The following is a 15969-nucleotide window of genomic DNA, read 5'->3' on the forward strand; positions in this document are numbered from 1 at the left end:
CAGCGCAATTACACAAGTGGAAAAAGCATTTTCTTTCACTTTTATAACTGCACTTTACGTGTTCTAAAAAAAACTTGCCAAAAGTGCTGTTTAAAATTAGAAGCAAAACTAGAGGGTCACAATGTTGTCTAAAGAACCCATAAACAACTGTGAGTAGGGAATAATGAGCGCACAATAAATGCCTTGTGTAGAAAAGCTCTGTGTCTCTGACTTGATGTTGCATACATGTATTGCTCAGAGGGTAGAACTTTGGTGGTGGGAAACAATGAGAAAGGGGCACTTAGTGCACAAAGGGAGCGATTTGTACAAAACTGACTGGCTGCACAACATACATGGGAACTTGAGCACACTGCAAACATTTCTCTGCCTATAACTTCTACAGGTACTTTGCCTTGGGACTCCAGGCATGAGCATTCAATACCAAACTTTACTCCAACAACTAGCAGTACCAGGACAGAGCACCCCAAAGAGATAAGCAAGGGATTTTGCAAAGGATAACTGCTGTGATTGCTGTCATGTTGCCTATGTCTCTTCCCCACCCACACCCCCTTTCCTATGTGTGAATCCTGTGAATAAACTGTTTGAGACTTCTTGAGATTTACATAGTTGGACATCTTTAAAGCTGAGTTTGTGGGGTAAGGTAAATACACTTAAGATTAATACTATACCTTAGATTGTTTATTTTATATGTGGGATTTCCTTATCTATGCCTGGCAAATATTTTCAGAAAATCAAATTTTTGTTTCATAAATTTGGGGGGAGGGGTTCCTCTCCACCAAGAGCATTTCTACACAAAGCTTTTATTGTATGCTCATGATTGGTCACTCACAGATGTTTGTAGGACCTTTGCCTCCAGAGCATCTCCCATGCTTTTTGAGCTTTACTCCACTTTAAAAGGATTGGAGATAAAGCAATAAGAAAGGTTACTGTGAGATATCAGCAGTGTGAAATGATGGTGTTGCACTATAATTCAGCCACTAGATGGTGCTGTGTCATAAAACAGAACATTGCCAAGAAAGGAAGTTTTCAATTCAATTCAAATCAAATCACATGTCCGCTGTGTAAAGAGGCCCATCATAATCCTGTAAAGAAACTGGACGCAGAAAGCCCCAGTAAGGCTGTGGGAGTTCAGCTTCATGTGATGAAGCTCTGTGAGGGAGACCCACCCATGACCAGCAGGTGATCAGATGCTCCTGGCTGTTCCTACATGGTGTTGTTTTGAAGCTTGCTCCAGGCAGCAATATAGAAGGGGTGTGGTCCTCTTCGTTTGTATACCCCATGACAGACAGTTGTGCAACTGTCTTGTGTTCTTAGCAAGTACTTGGTGTTCTTAGCAAGGTGTTCTTAGCAAGTACTTTGTGCCAGAAGGGACATTGCTGCACCTGCTACCCCACTTTTTGGCAAGCTACAATCCCACACACAAGAGCCTTGCTGCAGTGACTGATAGGCAGCCTCACACATGTGTTGCTCCCTTTCAAGATCTCCTCCATCCTGGATGTTCTTCCATAGGGATCGCCTTCTCCCATACAATCTGCCCCCCACACTCAGGTCCTCTGGGAAGGGTTTACTCCAGTCAGCCACAACTAGGCTGGCAACTGTTACCCAGACGACCTTTTCTTCTGCCGCCCCCAGACTGTGGAATGGCCTGCCAGAGGAGATTCGTCATCTTAAAGCTCTCTCTGAGTTTAAGACAGCTGTAAAGACTAGTCTCTTCCGGCAGGTTTACCCAGATGAATTTTAAACCTAAGAATTTTAAGAGGTTGTGATTGTTATTTTAATATTGTATTGGTTTTATAGGCTCTTTTAACTAATTTTATGTATTATATTATGTTTGGTGTTGTTCCCCGCCTCAATCCAGAGAGCCCCCTCCCTCCTGCTGTCAACTGTCTCTGGAGAGGCCACCAGTGAGGGAGGAAGCAGCAGCCAGGCACCTCTCCGCCGTGCCTGGGTCCAGCTCCAGCTCAGAGCCCCCTCCCTCCTGCTGTCAACTGTCTCTGGAGAGGCCACCAGTGAGGGAGGAAGCAGCAGCCAGGCACCTCTCCACCGTGCCTGGGTCCTGCTCCAGCTGCCCCTCCCTCCTGCTACCAACTGTCTCTGCAGAGGCCACCAGTGAGGGAGGAAGCAGCAGCCAGGCACCTCTCCGCCGTGCCTGGGTCCAGCTCCAGCTGAGAGCCCCCTCCCTCCTGCTGTCAACTGTCTCTGGAGAGGCCACCAGTGAGGGAGGAAGCAGCAGCCAGGCACCTCTCCACCGTGCCTGGGTCCAGCTCCAGCTGAGAGCCCCCTCCCTCCTGCTACCAACTGTCTCTGGAGAGGCCACCAGTGAGGGAGGAAGCAGCAGCCAGGCACCTCTCCACCATGCCTGGGTCCAGCTCCAGCTGAGAGCCCCCTCCCTCCTGCTGTTAACTGTAACTGCTGAACTTTGCAACTAAGATTGTAGTGCCTGAATTTGCTTTCCTTTTCCCCTGCCTCCTCCTCCTCCTCCCTCCCAATCCCCTTTCCTTTTGTGTCATGTCTTTTAGATTGTAAGCCTGTGGGCAGGGACTGTCAAGAAATACTTTTGTAAGCCGCCGTGAGAGCCTTTTTTGGCTGAATGGCGGCATAAAAATCCTTAAATAAATAAATAAATTTTTTATTATTATTATTATTATTATTATTATTATTATTATTATTATTATTGGCTTTAAAATTACCATATGTGTTGTTATTTCTTTGCTGCTAGGGTGTGGTAGATAGGGATCCCTTTTCTCTACCCTAGTAGGATCTGGCTTTAACTGGTCTCAGGATGGGGGAGAGTTGGCAGCTTGATGGACTCAAAGGCAGTGGCCCCTCCTCCATCTGCTTACTCAGGTGTCCTGGCCTATGAAGAGGCAGGATTATCAGGATGCACAAGTCTTTATCCCAGGGTGTATAAGGCAGAAAGTTGGGTTGAGGTGGAGTAGCAAGGAGGGTTGATGGGAGAGAAGGGAACATAGAAAGAGGAGGTCATTGAATGGGTTGCCACGGAGAGGGTTGGCCCATAGAGGACCAAATTATAGGTCCATGCAGTACTCCTCTTGATTGGCTCAAGTCTGCTTTTCCTACTACAGGGTTGTTCCCTGGCTTGGAACCAGCAACTTCCAGCATGTAAAACACATGTTGTTCCACCTAGCTAAAACTCCTCCTCCATCCCCTGTGCTCTTTGTGTCTGTGTGCTGCTCTGTGATGTTTGCAGCATTGGTTTGAGTGTTGTGTAGGCTCCCCTTTGTGTTTTGTGCTCCAAAACAGTGGTTGTGAGTGGCATAAGGGGATTCGAGGTCCTGCCTGCCGTGATGCCTGAGGACTCATTCAGCAGGAGTGGACTCTGAGTGAGCTGCTTAAGTTCAGCCTCCATGCTAGATGGCGGGCAGTTCTATATTCGAATGGTTCTATTGTGAGTGAGATATTATCAGTTGTTTGCTGTTAATACACCCAACTGCAATCTCTTAGTTGTATAAACCTAGCTCAAACACCCAAGACTCATCTGTGCATGTTCTTAGGGGGTTTTCCGTATATTTGGTATAAGCTCTTTCCACACACCAAATTCTACCAAATGGCTCTGCAGACATCAGCGCTGATCTTTTTTTTTGGTCTGCATCTCCTCCACGTGTGAAGAATCTTTTTATTTTCTAGTGGGTGAGGAATGGAGGACCTAATTTATGTAAACAAGGGATGTTACAAAGGAGATAAAGCAAGATGGTATTCTATCAGACTGGACCAAGATTACATATAATTGCTTTCCAGCTGTAGTCAGGTAGACATCACTGCATACAACTTTGGTAATATTCCTTATGCATGCTAGCCAGCCAAGTCAATAGCAAGCAGAAATTGGCAACAAAAATTGGGAGAGGCAGGCCTGCCAGATGTAGATTATAGATTAGTGCTGACCTAACTTCCTACCACTTGCACAGTCATAAAACCCTTGAGGAAAAAATGAACATAGACACGAGGTAGAGAGGTAAAAAGTACAAATATTATCCAACATTATCCAAATATTATCCAACACTATTTCCTACAAAGGAAATAGTGATACATTTGAAACCTGCCTCTGAAATCACTCATTTTCTTTTAAAGACAAGACCTCCCCCTGCTGGTAAAACCGATGATGCTTTTGACTCCTATTTTTCTTACACAGGGCTTCATCCTATGAGCAGAATAAGGCACGCTCATGACTGGCCAATCACGGAAGTTCACGGGTCCTTTTCATGACATCAGCAACAGCCGGGATGTCTCCTGTGGTTCCCTCCCCTTGTTTCATTTTTTAAAATAAATGGAGATAAGCTAGAATAAACCCTTGGTGATGCAAAATAGGCAGAGTTGTAAAGCTGGCATTGCACTATTAATTTGCTGAGGAAGGACTTTGATCAGAGGAGGGAGAAGAGGGTAAAATGCCTCCCTACAACAAAGGGAAGCAGATCTGATACCCCACCCCACCCCAACAGAAGCACTTTAAGTCCAATGGGCTTACTCTCAAGCAAGTATGCCATGGGGGATGTAGAGGGTTCTATAAGACCACAAGAACAAGACCCTTCATTATGCTAGATTAGAGTTGTGCTAGATTTAAATCCAATGTGATTCTTTTAAATTATTTTTTCTTCTTTCTGTTGTTTTGTGCTAGTACTTCTCATGTGCCTACTCAGAAGTAAGTCCCATTGTGTTCAATGGGGCTTTCTCCTAATTAAGTGTGCCGAGGATTGAAAGATTTATAGCACAATCTTACACCTACTCAGAAGTAAGTACTGGCTTTCCTGGGGACTGCAAGGTAACAGACGAACATAAGACACGCCTCCTTTTGCACATAAGCCAGAGAGGGAGGGAGGCACTCCCTCGGTTGAAATGTTTCTGCCATTTAAAGGAGCCCCGAAATAGAAGGATCTTTCACTTTGTCGCTTCTCTCCTCCTGTATTATCCATCCCATATCAATCACGCTAAAGAACTAGGAAGCCCTGGGTAAAACAATGTGATTTCCCTTAATGTAGAGACGCTCACAATGGGTACTCTTGGCCACAAGAGCTCTGTCTTCTAGCTTCAAAATAAATGCAGTGAACAGATTTTTAATCACGTGTACTTTGTAGTATGAGGAAACTTACACTACAACTCAGATCCTGCACAAAATACAGACTTCGGGAATAATTTTGAGCGAATTCACAAAAACACACAGTTGTCATTCATTAATTTATCCTATGAATAGTGACAGCAATTAGAGGAAAAATTACCTTTTCCTGTACTTCCTAACAGATTTAAATATTCCAAGGGGGCATGTTATAGAATGATACATGTGGGCTAACTACATTTTACACACAAATGCAATAACCAGAGTACTGCTACCCTATTAAAAAAAGAAAAAGAAAAGAAGCTTCAGCAGAGGAAAAATTATAACAGAGAAGTGGTGAGGGGTGCTTAACACTTTCCTTAGCCACAATTTCTAAACTTCAAATAACACCCCTTCTCCTGGCAGGATTTTAAATACACATTTCCTATCCAAGATATGTTTCAAAACCCATGGAGGAAAAAAGCCATATGGGGAAAGGGAATCAATTTAGAAAAGAGAAAGAGTAAGCAGGGAAAGGGTTAAACATTCCCTCCCCAACCACTTCTCCAGTCAAAATTCTGCTCTTCGAAATTCTGCTCTTTCTTTAAAAACAACAGCACTGAAATCTGTTTCATGAATTCTCACCTAACATGGGTAGCTCCTCAATCATTCCACCTCTTGTTCAAAGCTGCTGAACAACCTCATTTCAAAGCCTCTCTTTCTTCCTGGAGTCCCAGACAAACAGGGAGAGAAATAGTTTGCCTGAGTTTCAGTGGAAAGACCCAGTGCACAATAGTGAGTTTAACTCAAACCAAAATCATGCAGGGAATCTTCTTCCTATGTGTAACGTGTGTAAAATGAAAAACGAATCCAAATTGGCAAGCACTCTGAAAGGTGAAATACATCTGTAAAAGGAATAAGGCATGCAGCTCCATTTTTCTATGAGGAGAGAAAACTGCTGGTCTTTTGCTATTGCATATTTCTGATATATACTGATATATTTTCAAGATATGCACATACATGAATAGGTTCACCTAAGGAATAAAAAAGTGGGAGGAGGAAATTGCTGGTGGAAGGGAGGGTCAAAAAGGCAGCTATTGCTACATACTGTCCTGCTCCCCAAAAGTTCTTGCTCTATTACCTTTTGCAGGCTTGAAAGTCCATTATAGTTCTGGATTGTAAAACAAAAACAAAACAGAAATGCCTTGCATCTGCAAAAACGCTTGGAAGCACCCCTGATCTGCCTATATCCCAGAACAACCTCTTTTGCCATTTAGTAACAAGAAAGCATATTTCAAAAGACTTTTAAGTTGAACAGCTACAGAATCAACTTACACAGCATAGACATGCTCTGTACAGCATGGGGGTCTAGTATGATCCAAGCCAATGCTGATTCACCTTTCCTGGATAGTTTCCAAGCTTATTTGCTGCTTAACTGAACTACAACGCCGTAGTCCCACTGAGAAATCAACTATGACCCATAAAACATGGTGCATAACTCAATCATTCTGTGGTTTTATATTTTTACTAATACCATTGAAGAACGCCAAACTGCTACAAATTGAAAACATTTTTAATTCAGAGTGTTTTTCTCTCTGTACCCCAAGATGCACATTCTCCTCCTCAGTCTGCTCCATGGCAGGTTTCTCTGAGTCACCCTACCTTGTAATCCTCCTTTTCTCTTTGTTTCACAGTATTTTGCTCTCCCCCTCCCTCTCTGCAGCAGACCACCATAGGTCTGCACTTTCATCTCTCAGTCACCCCCTCTTTTTCTGTTTCCATAAACACAGGTTTCTCGGAAGCCCCATTTATGTTACCTCTCTATGCACAGTGTCCACTCTACTTTTACTCTTTGCATTCCCCATCTCTAAAACCACAACATGATTCTCTTTCTCCAAATCCACTTCATACTTTGCCACCTTATTATCTTTCTTTACTGTGCATGTTTACTTTCTTTTTTTTATCATCCTCACTCTCTGCTCCTCCCACTTTATCTCTACTCCTCCTTGCTGAACTTGGCAGCAAGAGCTCATAAGACATTCACTTTCCCAGCAATTCACAAGACTGAAGGAACTTCAGCCAGAAGTCGTTTGCTGTGTGGGCATGGAAAAATTGGCACCAACTCTGCCATGTGACTTTGAAATCAGGGAAAGAAGAAGCAATGCACAGCTGTAGTAATACAGGCACTCTTCCACCCCCTCTCCTATTTTTCATGGATTTCGGAGAACCTTAGATGTTCCCACAAAGAGACATGGAATTCCATGGGAGGGGGTGTAAATAGAAAGGTGCTGACTGGGCTCAACATTGTCCCATTTCTAGTCAGCCTCTACATGGGATTCCCCCCTTTTAAATTTTTGCAAGTCCTCAATTGCTCATAGTCCACCAACTGAACAACAGTAGTGTCAATACAGTTCTTGGGCACAATCTACCTGGAAGCTCTTATTTACTGCAAGTCCCACTGAAATAGATGAGAGCAATGGAACCTATACAAAAGAACTTCCAGGTGGATTATTTCCCTTGCCCTGTAGGAAATGTGAAAATTAAATTCTTTCCCCCAGGTTAATGAAGACGTATCTTGAAAATAGGCATTGATGTGCAATACACTTTGGAGCCACTAGATGATGCTGTGATCTATGAGGTTCTCCCTGAATAGGCTCTATTCTAGAATAGACTCTAGCAAACAAGAGAGAAAAGGCTGAGAAATTAGGAATCAAATTTCTATTTAGTGGTAATATTTACAATATAGAATATTTCCAAATCACATGCCACTTTCATCCTATTTCAAATCGTGTCTTCAATAATCTAAAGCCACATTTTCAAACGTTTTGATGGATCTGTGTTTGTTTATTGTGAGCAAGCATTTCTCTCAACATGACTTCTTCCTCCCTATCCCCTGAGTCTTTCTCAAAAAAGAAAAAAGAAAAAAAAGATGGAAGTAACTTTTATAAAACATTTAAAAGATGGGAATCAGCAATGCAGGAATTGCGGCAAGCAGACCAGTGCTTTCACTACGCAGTTGCTAGGAGAGCTGGATGTTTATTACACTGGAGTAAAGGAAGCACGCCCTTACTACACCAATGATGGGCTCACCAAATGAACAGTCTTTTAACTTTGTACTGTGCTGATGTGGTATTCCCAGCTAAGCACAGGATCTAAACTATGTATTATTACTTTTTTATCCCATTCTTCCTTCAAAGAGCTGTGGATTGCACATGTAGTACCCTCACAAGAATCCTACTTGGACATACTGTTCACTATACTTCAATGACAACCTTGTGCTGGTACAAGGAAGAAAAGTTCATAAAACAGGCATTGGGCTGTAGGCCTTTTTTAAATTAAAGCAAAAACAAATAATGTAAACTACTGCACAAAATTTCAAAACCTGCATTTGTGTTGATATATTAGACACCATTAAGAGAGGGAAAACCTTGTGAGCTAGGACAATCTGTGACTCATTATCATGATGTATGTTCAAAGCATCTGTGCCCATCAAAAACGTCTGGACATAATGACATAATTTGGTTCTTCTTACCCCATATGCCTGCTGGTATCTGACTTTTGGGCTATTCCATTCCTTGCTGATCCGTTTACGGTATAAGTTGCACTTTGGAATATATGTACAGCCAACATCTCCCAGTTCTGGGTACAAAATTTCTAGATGCCCTCTGTAAGGAATACAATAAGAACATATGAACATAAGAAGTCCCATGCTGGATCAAGCTAAGGATCCATCTAGTCCAGCACTCTGTTCACACAGTGTGGCCAACCAGCTGTCGACCAGGGACCAACAAAGCAGGACATGCTGCAACAGCACCTTCCCACCCATGTTCCCCAGCAACTGGTGCACACAGGCTTACTGCCTCAAATGCTGGAGATAGCACATAATCATCAGGACTAGTAGCCATCGATAGCCTTCTCCTCCAGGAATTTATACAACCTCCTTTTAAAGCCATCCAAATTGGTGGCCATCACTACATCTTGTGCGAGTTCAATAATTTAATTATGCACTGTGTAAAGAAGTACTTCCTTTATTTATCCTGAATCTCCCACCAATCAGCTTCATGGGATGACCCCAGGTTCTTGTATTTTGAGAGAGGGAGAAAAATAATTCTCCATACCATGCATAATTTTGTACAACTCTATCATGTCTCCCCTTAGCCTCCTTTTTTCCCAGCTAAACAATCCTAGTTGTTGCAACCTTCCCTTATAGAGGTGATGCTTCAGCCCCTTAATCGTTTTAGGTGCCCTTTTCTGCACTTCTTCCAGCTCTATAATATCCTTTTTTAGGTGTGGTGATCAGAACTGTACACAGTATTCCAAGTGTGGTCGCACCAGAGATTTGTATAAAGGCAGTATGATACTAGCAGTTTTATTCTCTCAATTCCTTTTCTTATAATGCCTAACATGGAGTTTGCCTTCTTTACAGTGGCCGCACACTGGGTTGACATTTTCACCGAGCTGTCCATCACAACCACAAGATCAATTTCTTGTCCAGTCACCCCCAGCTCAGATCCCATTAGGTTATACTTGAAGTTGGATTTTTATTGCTCCAACATGCATCACCTTACATTTGGTTACACTGAACCGCATCTGCCTACTCCACAATACTGGAGTAAGATCCATGCCGAATACTAGAGGCTACAAACTGTGAGCTGAGCAGCAGTATTCTATGAAGAGTATTCATTTGAATTATATTTAATTTGCCCCAAAGGAAAGCTTATATCAGATAAATTAATAAAGAATAAAGCTGACACTCTTTTCTTCTGTTGTCACAACCACTAACACATATAACAATAATTACTTTACACTTTGATATTGAAAATGCAACCTTGCTTAATGCAAAATAGCTGTTAGCGTGTTTTAAGCATATATTTGTCCCCACGATTAAGGTAATTAATGTGTGGCTAATAGGTTCTTTTCATTCTTTAGTTTATGCCTACAGAAGCATCTTAACACCCAATATTAAACTAGATAAATAGCTGTTATCTTTCCAGATTAATTAATCCATCCCTTTGTGATCTGTTCCACATCACTGAAAGCTCTCTGCCTCCCTCTTCCCCTTTAATGTGCTATTTAATAAATACCAGGGAGTACCCTTTGATTCAAACCTAGGGTAAAATCCATTGTGAGTCCTACTTAGAGAAGACCCACAGAAACACTTGAGTTGGTTATGAGTAACTTAAGTCACATTCATTTCAAGTAGTACTTTTGTTGGATTTTACCCCTAGATGGGATTTTGCTGTACTAGACTCAACATTTGACGCCATTCTTTATGTAAGGCCAAAGTTAAATAGAATGAGATGGCATGGCTTAGGGTTGCCCAAAGATTACATGACCCTTGTAAAAGGGGCTGCTCAGTCCTGATGATAATGGGGAAATAACTGCAAGATTCTTTGCAAAGTAGCATAGTGCAACAATGATGGAAAATTCAGTGCCTGAAGGCGTAAATAGTATTTATTGTTTCAGCTGTGACGGTCAATTACAGCATGTGTATTATAAATAAAATGATGTTTTATTTATAATATGCATGTTGCAATGTCCATAACAACTGAAACAATAAATACTATTTACTGTATAAATTATCAGCAGTATTGCAAGCAGCTCTACAATTCACAGAAATGTATTTAGAAGACCGAACTATAACCAATGAATTGTGTATAAAATAGACCTGGGGTGATTATTCAAAGTGGAGGCACTTAAAAACATGTGTAACCCTGTTTGAATTAGAGAAGCTCCAATTTGAGGTGGACACATCCCTCTTCAAGCTTCCCTGGACTCAAATTAGGGCTCATACCCCATCTAGCTCCACGAATACATGCATCCAGAGATCATGAGCCTTGTCTGTTGCAACTCACAGTTCCGTGCAACCCAGGAAACACCACCCAATGCTGTCAAACATTTGCAGCTCTGGATTGAGGGCCAGCACCAGGATCCCTAGTTTCAACTGACAGCTCCACACTGCTTCTCCTGGACTATATGGAGCTGCCTGTCCTGCTCTCTTGCTCTCTGCCACCTACTACATTTCCACCCTTTCCAGAGGTATGGATTTCCCCCGCTTGGGGAAGGGGGAGAAGAGGCAGGGAGAGTAGGGGTATGAAGAAGGCAATGAGCAATTTCCTACTTGAATGTACAACTAAACCTCTCAAGCATCCCAACTGATTTTGGGGCCAGGCAAGCAGACACTTGCCCATGACTTATATCAAATTACAACTTCACAGTTCACCAAATTAGCCTCAGCAAACATTTCCTTCAACTTTTCAGCAGTAACCATAGATCTGACGACACTGTCCATCATAAATTTATCTTGATTACACAGTAAAAAAAAATACAAGTTAGGTTGTTTATTTGCACTGGACAAATTCAGAATGAATTCCTCCCTTGTTTCAGAATGTGAAGAGCAATACAGTAAATAAAAGACACAGTTCATGTACTGTGGAATCCACTCAAATGTATAGGCATTCTTTTACTGGCATTTTATGATACCGTCTTCCAAATACGTCTTCCAAATCTCAGCACTAGAAAAGCCTTATGAAAAGGACTGTCATTTCGTAGAAGTAATTTTCAAAACAGTTGGACACTTTTAATAGATGAAAATGTGGAGAGAACTATGAATTCTGAATTGCCTCTCATTTTCATTGGGAATGTCCAACCTGTGATTTGTTGGGGTTTTAGCTATTAAAAAAAAATAACCAAGTGATTTCAAAAGGAGAGTTAAGAATGTACAAACTTTCTTATACCCAGGAATACATGCAACAGTGTGTCTTCCAAAGATGCTCTGGCACTCAGTGTGTGCAAAATATGCACATTTTGTTATGTGCAACTACAATATGCGTGAGCTATATTCCTCCAGATAACGGTATGAAAATTAAGCACTGTTATGATATCCAAAAGAGCTGTGGCTTTCACTATGAAGATATGCTGCCAGTGTGACTCTTTTTCCTTAATATGTTACACCTTTGTTTAAAACATTTGGCATACTACATTGCTGGGTGACATGGGCTAAGATATACTGAAAGGACCACCTGCATTTCAGCGGAAAACATCTGAAAATATCAAGGAATAATAAGCTCACCCGCAAAACATGCTGTCCTCTTCGTCTAGCTTCTCAAAGATGCACTCCTCCATGTGCACACCCTCTTGCATACCAATGACAACCAAACCAACTATCAGGAAATGAGTGACCAGAGGCGTCATCCTGTCCTGCAAAAGACAACAGGTGGAAAAGTTACAGTTTCCCAAAGACAAGGCCATATATCGATCCTGCCTGGGTTTTGCAAGTTACAGGAATGCAATTACTTCCAAGTTCTAATGCCAAGTGCCAAATCCTCTGTCCACACCATTTACTTTGCATCTGCTGTTCTTGCACCACCTATGAGAACATCCTTCTTTCCCTGCTGCTCACTAAAGCACTTTGCTCTTATATAGGGCTTTTGCCATTCCCACATTTAATCCTACTTTTGTTGGACATCAATTTCATCTCTTTACAATGTATGTACATATTTTAAAGCCCTTGGGTGGGCTTTGTTAACAGTGAACTCTTGAGATGATTATGATTCTATAGTGGGAGGATATCCCAACAACATCTGCTTGCCCTACATATACAGATAGATCCAAGAATATGCTTTTCACCACCTGCTTGTGATGCAAGCTAGCAAAATATACATAGTATATCATGGTCTTTCTCAAATGACATTAGCAAAACTGATTAATTGAACACATACTAATAGCATTCAAGAGGAGCTGGCTTTTTATTGCAGTTCCTCATATTAGACCATGAGCTCCATAACACGGGGAGTGGGGGGAATCACGCTTGCCTACCGTTGCTACTCCGGCCCGCTTTTGTTGCTCAACACTTCCTCTTTCTCTCAGGGAGAGGAAAGAGGACGTAAAAAATGCACATAGCCCATTCAGGGATCATCTTTATCGTGCTGCTTCTCCTGCACACAGCAGGAGATAGCAGCAACTTCTGTCTTAAAAAATATTACGGACTTACCAGGGCCTTTTTTTTCATGTGAAGAAGGCTAGAAAGGGTGGGAAGCGTGTAGGAGGCAGATGACATCATGAGAGGGATCACCATGAGTGCCCAGTAAAGAAAATGCAATAAAACACTCATCTTATGAAACCCCATAAGTTAGCCAAGCCTTTAAAGATTGCTCATGTCTTTGAAACGTTCCTAGAACAGCTCTGTTGATTCACTATGCGCCCAGGCTATCTAACTCTTTCCATTTTAAAGTAAAGCAGAATGGTGACTCCTTAAAGACTAACTTAAGATGCATGAAAGCTTGTGCTATGAAAACGCTAGTAACCTTTGGTATCACAAGATATTCTTTTGTCTGTGCTTGCCACTAACAGACTAACATGGTTACTCCTCTGGAATTAATTTTGTATGGATATGTTACTAGGGCTGTTCAAGCCACATAGATACAAGCAGGTAAGCTGGTAAATGTCTTGAACGTATATGCAGAATTGTCCTAGGAAAGCTAATTAAGACATACTCTAAGATAATACAGTATATGCTACATACAAAAAGCTAGTTAAAGTATATACTAAATTTGTGGTTGCAATCTATGGAACTGACTTCTAAAGAATTAGTATGTGCATGTGTGTGTGAATGAATCCATGCCACTGCAATACTTATATGACAAAAGACCTGCCCCATTATCAGTCTAGTGATAGTGTTTAATCAAGCTTTAAGAGAACACTGACTCCTGCCCACTTATCCAGAAAAGATATTATATAGCTTTCACAGAAAATGGTTACTGACCGCAGTATCCTCAGAGGTTATTATGTCTGTGGTAATTTTTGTCCACTTGGCAGCACAGCAGAAGCAAGAGTTGCTGACTAGGATATTTTTCTTAGACCTTGTAATCAAGCTATATGTAATATCACTTTGTCATTTTATTTCTTTTTGAGCGAAAGTAATTATGGATTATTCTACATTGTTGTGATGAATCTATCAGCTCCATGAGTTTAAAATGTCTTGATAATCTGTATTTCAATACTACCACGTTATGGAGCTCCATCAAATGAGTGTTTTATTGCATGCTTGTTACTGGGCACTCACAGATTTTCGTGGGTCTGTCTCACAATGCTGTCTGCCTCCCACACTCCTCCCACCCCTTCTAGCCTTCTTTGCGTGACAAAAAAACACCCTGGTAAGTCAGACTTATTTTTTGAGACAGAACTTGCTGCTATCTCCTGCTGTGTGTAGGAGAAGCAGCGCAATCAAAACAGCCCACTGAATGGGCCATGTGCATGTTGTTTACTTCCTCTTTCCTCTCCCTTGAAAATGAGGAAGTAATGAGGGACAAATGCATGGGCAAAGAAGTGACGGTAAGGAAACGTGATTTCCCCGTGTGATGACGCTCATGAACTGAATGTATTTAAAGCACCCACTATCACCACCACAAGAATACCCATGGTTATTTAGATTATCCTGTAAGGAACATAAATTATTACAGGAGGCCTTGGTAAGGGTTAATATGTTTTCTTGGCTGGTGGAAGATCTTGTCTGGCCACTTCATGACCAGTGGTGATCATGGCAAGAATTGGCATGACTATATCTAACAGAGGGATCAATCCACCCAAGAATGCTTTTATCTTTATACTGGAACCGCAGAAGAAAGGAATTCTTTAATTCAGCTGGGGTGCAACGATGTGCGTGTACTATGTGCGTGAACTTATTTTTACCTACAAAGCCCTATAAAAATCCTTTTAACTGGAAATGCAAAGGACTGCACCTGTGATCTTTTGCATGCAAAGCTTGTTGTTCCACTGAGCTATTAGTGTAGCAACTACAGGCATTTTACTTCCCCACACATCTGCTGTACTATCCAACAAAAGTTAAGCACCTTGAAGTCCCATTAATTTCAATGCAATTTAAGCTTATCAGTGGAATTTGAAAAGTGCTTAAGTTTGACTGTGCCTGTAGTGTTCATTCTTAATCACATAAAAGTCCTGAAAATGGTCTCTTGGCTGTACCAGGTTCAGACACATTAAGGCATTTCCAGTGGCAGGCCCCACATAATTGTGGATTTAAGAAAGCCACTGAAGCTTGAATTTAAACATGCCTTGTCTGGGGTAGTTGGCGTTAAATAATTAAGGAGCACTGCATATTACAGAGACCACCTTGAACTCTATATCCTATTGTTACCAAAAATTGGTCATTTCCTTACTTTTTAACAATAGCATCCATGCAGCCAGGATGGTGTGGTGGTTAGAGTATCAGACTAGGATTAGGGTGACACGGGTTCAAATCCCCATTCAGTCATGAAGGTCACTGGGTAACCTTGGACTGTCAGTCTAATCTACCTCACAAGGTTGTTGTGAGGATAAAATACGGGAGGTGAGCCATGCCTTGAGCTACCTGGAGAAAAGGCAGTTTAGGGCACATCATCATTATTATTATTAATAATAATAATATCCTACCTTTTCCCCAGTACTGGGACTCAAGGCAGTTTACAAGATTAAAACATGTACAATTAAAACATATAAATATAAATTTACAAAAGTTAAAATAGAATTAAACCAACAGTAAAATTAAAAACATTTAATATATTTTTTTAAAGTAACAGATTAAAAAAAGAAAAGAAATTCAATACATTAACACAGGTCCAGAATAGTTCCAAAAGCGTGCTGGAACAAAAAGGTTTTTTGCCTGCCTCTGAAAGTGTAGCACAGAGAGAGCCAGCCTAGTTTCCCTAGGAAGGGAGTTCCAGAGCCTTGGAGCAGCCACCGAGAAGGCCCTCTCCTGTGTACCCATCAGGCATGCCTGGGATGTTGATGGGACTGAGAGAAAGTTTAGATAGAAAAAAGACCTACAGCTCCCATGCTGGCTGGGAGCTGTAGGACTTTTTTCTCTCTAAACATGCATAGGATTGCACCCTTATAAATGTAATAAATAAAATGATCCACCAACAAAA

At 41.5% G+C, this 15969-nt stretch overlaps 1 protein-coding gene across 1 annotated transcript in view; it reads right to left on the reverse strand.

Annotated features, from left to right (window-relative positions):
* Positions 1–15969, reverse strand: part of PEBP4 (phosphatidylethanolamine binding protein 4) — a 281906-nt gene that overhangs the window by 262673 nt on the left and 3264 nt on the right. The window contains exons 2-3 of the mRNA XM_063139396.1: positions 12120–12247; positions 8580–8712 (exon numbers count right to left, since the gene is read on the reverse strand). Coding sequence (XP_062995466.1) covers positions 8580–8712; positions 12120–12241 — 255 coding nt within the window. The 5' untranslated portion in view covers positions 12242–12247. The remainder of the gene's footprint in view (positions 1–8579; positions 8713–12119; positions 12248–15969) is intronic.

This window comes from Elgaria multicarinata, chromosome 12, assembly GCF_023053635.1.
Source record: "Elgaria multicarinata webbii isolate HBS135686 ecotype San Diego chromosome 12, rElgMul1.1.pri, whole genome shotgun sequence".
Classification (NCBI taxonomy): Eukaryota; Metazoa; Chordata; class Lepidosauria; order Squamata; family Anguidae; genus Elgaria; species Elgaria multicarinata.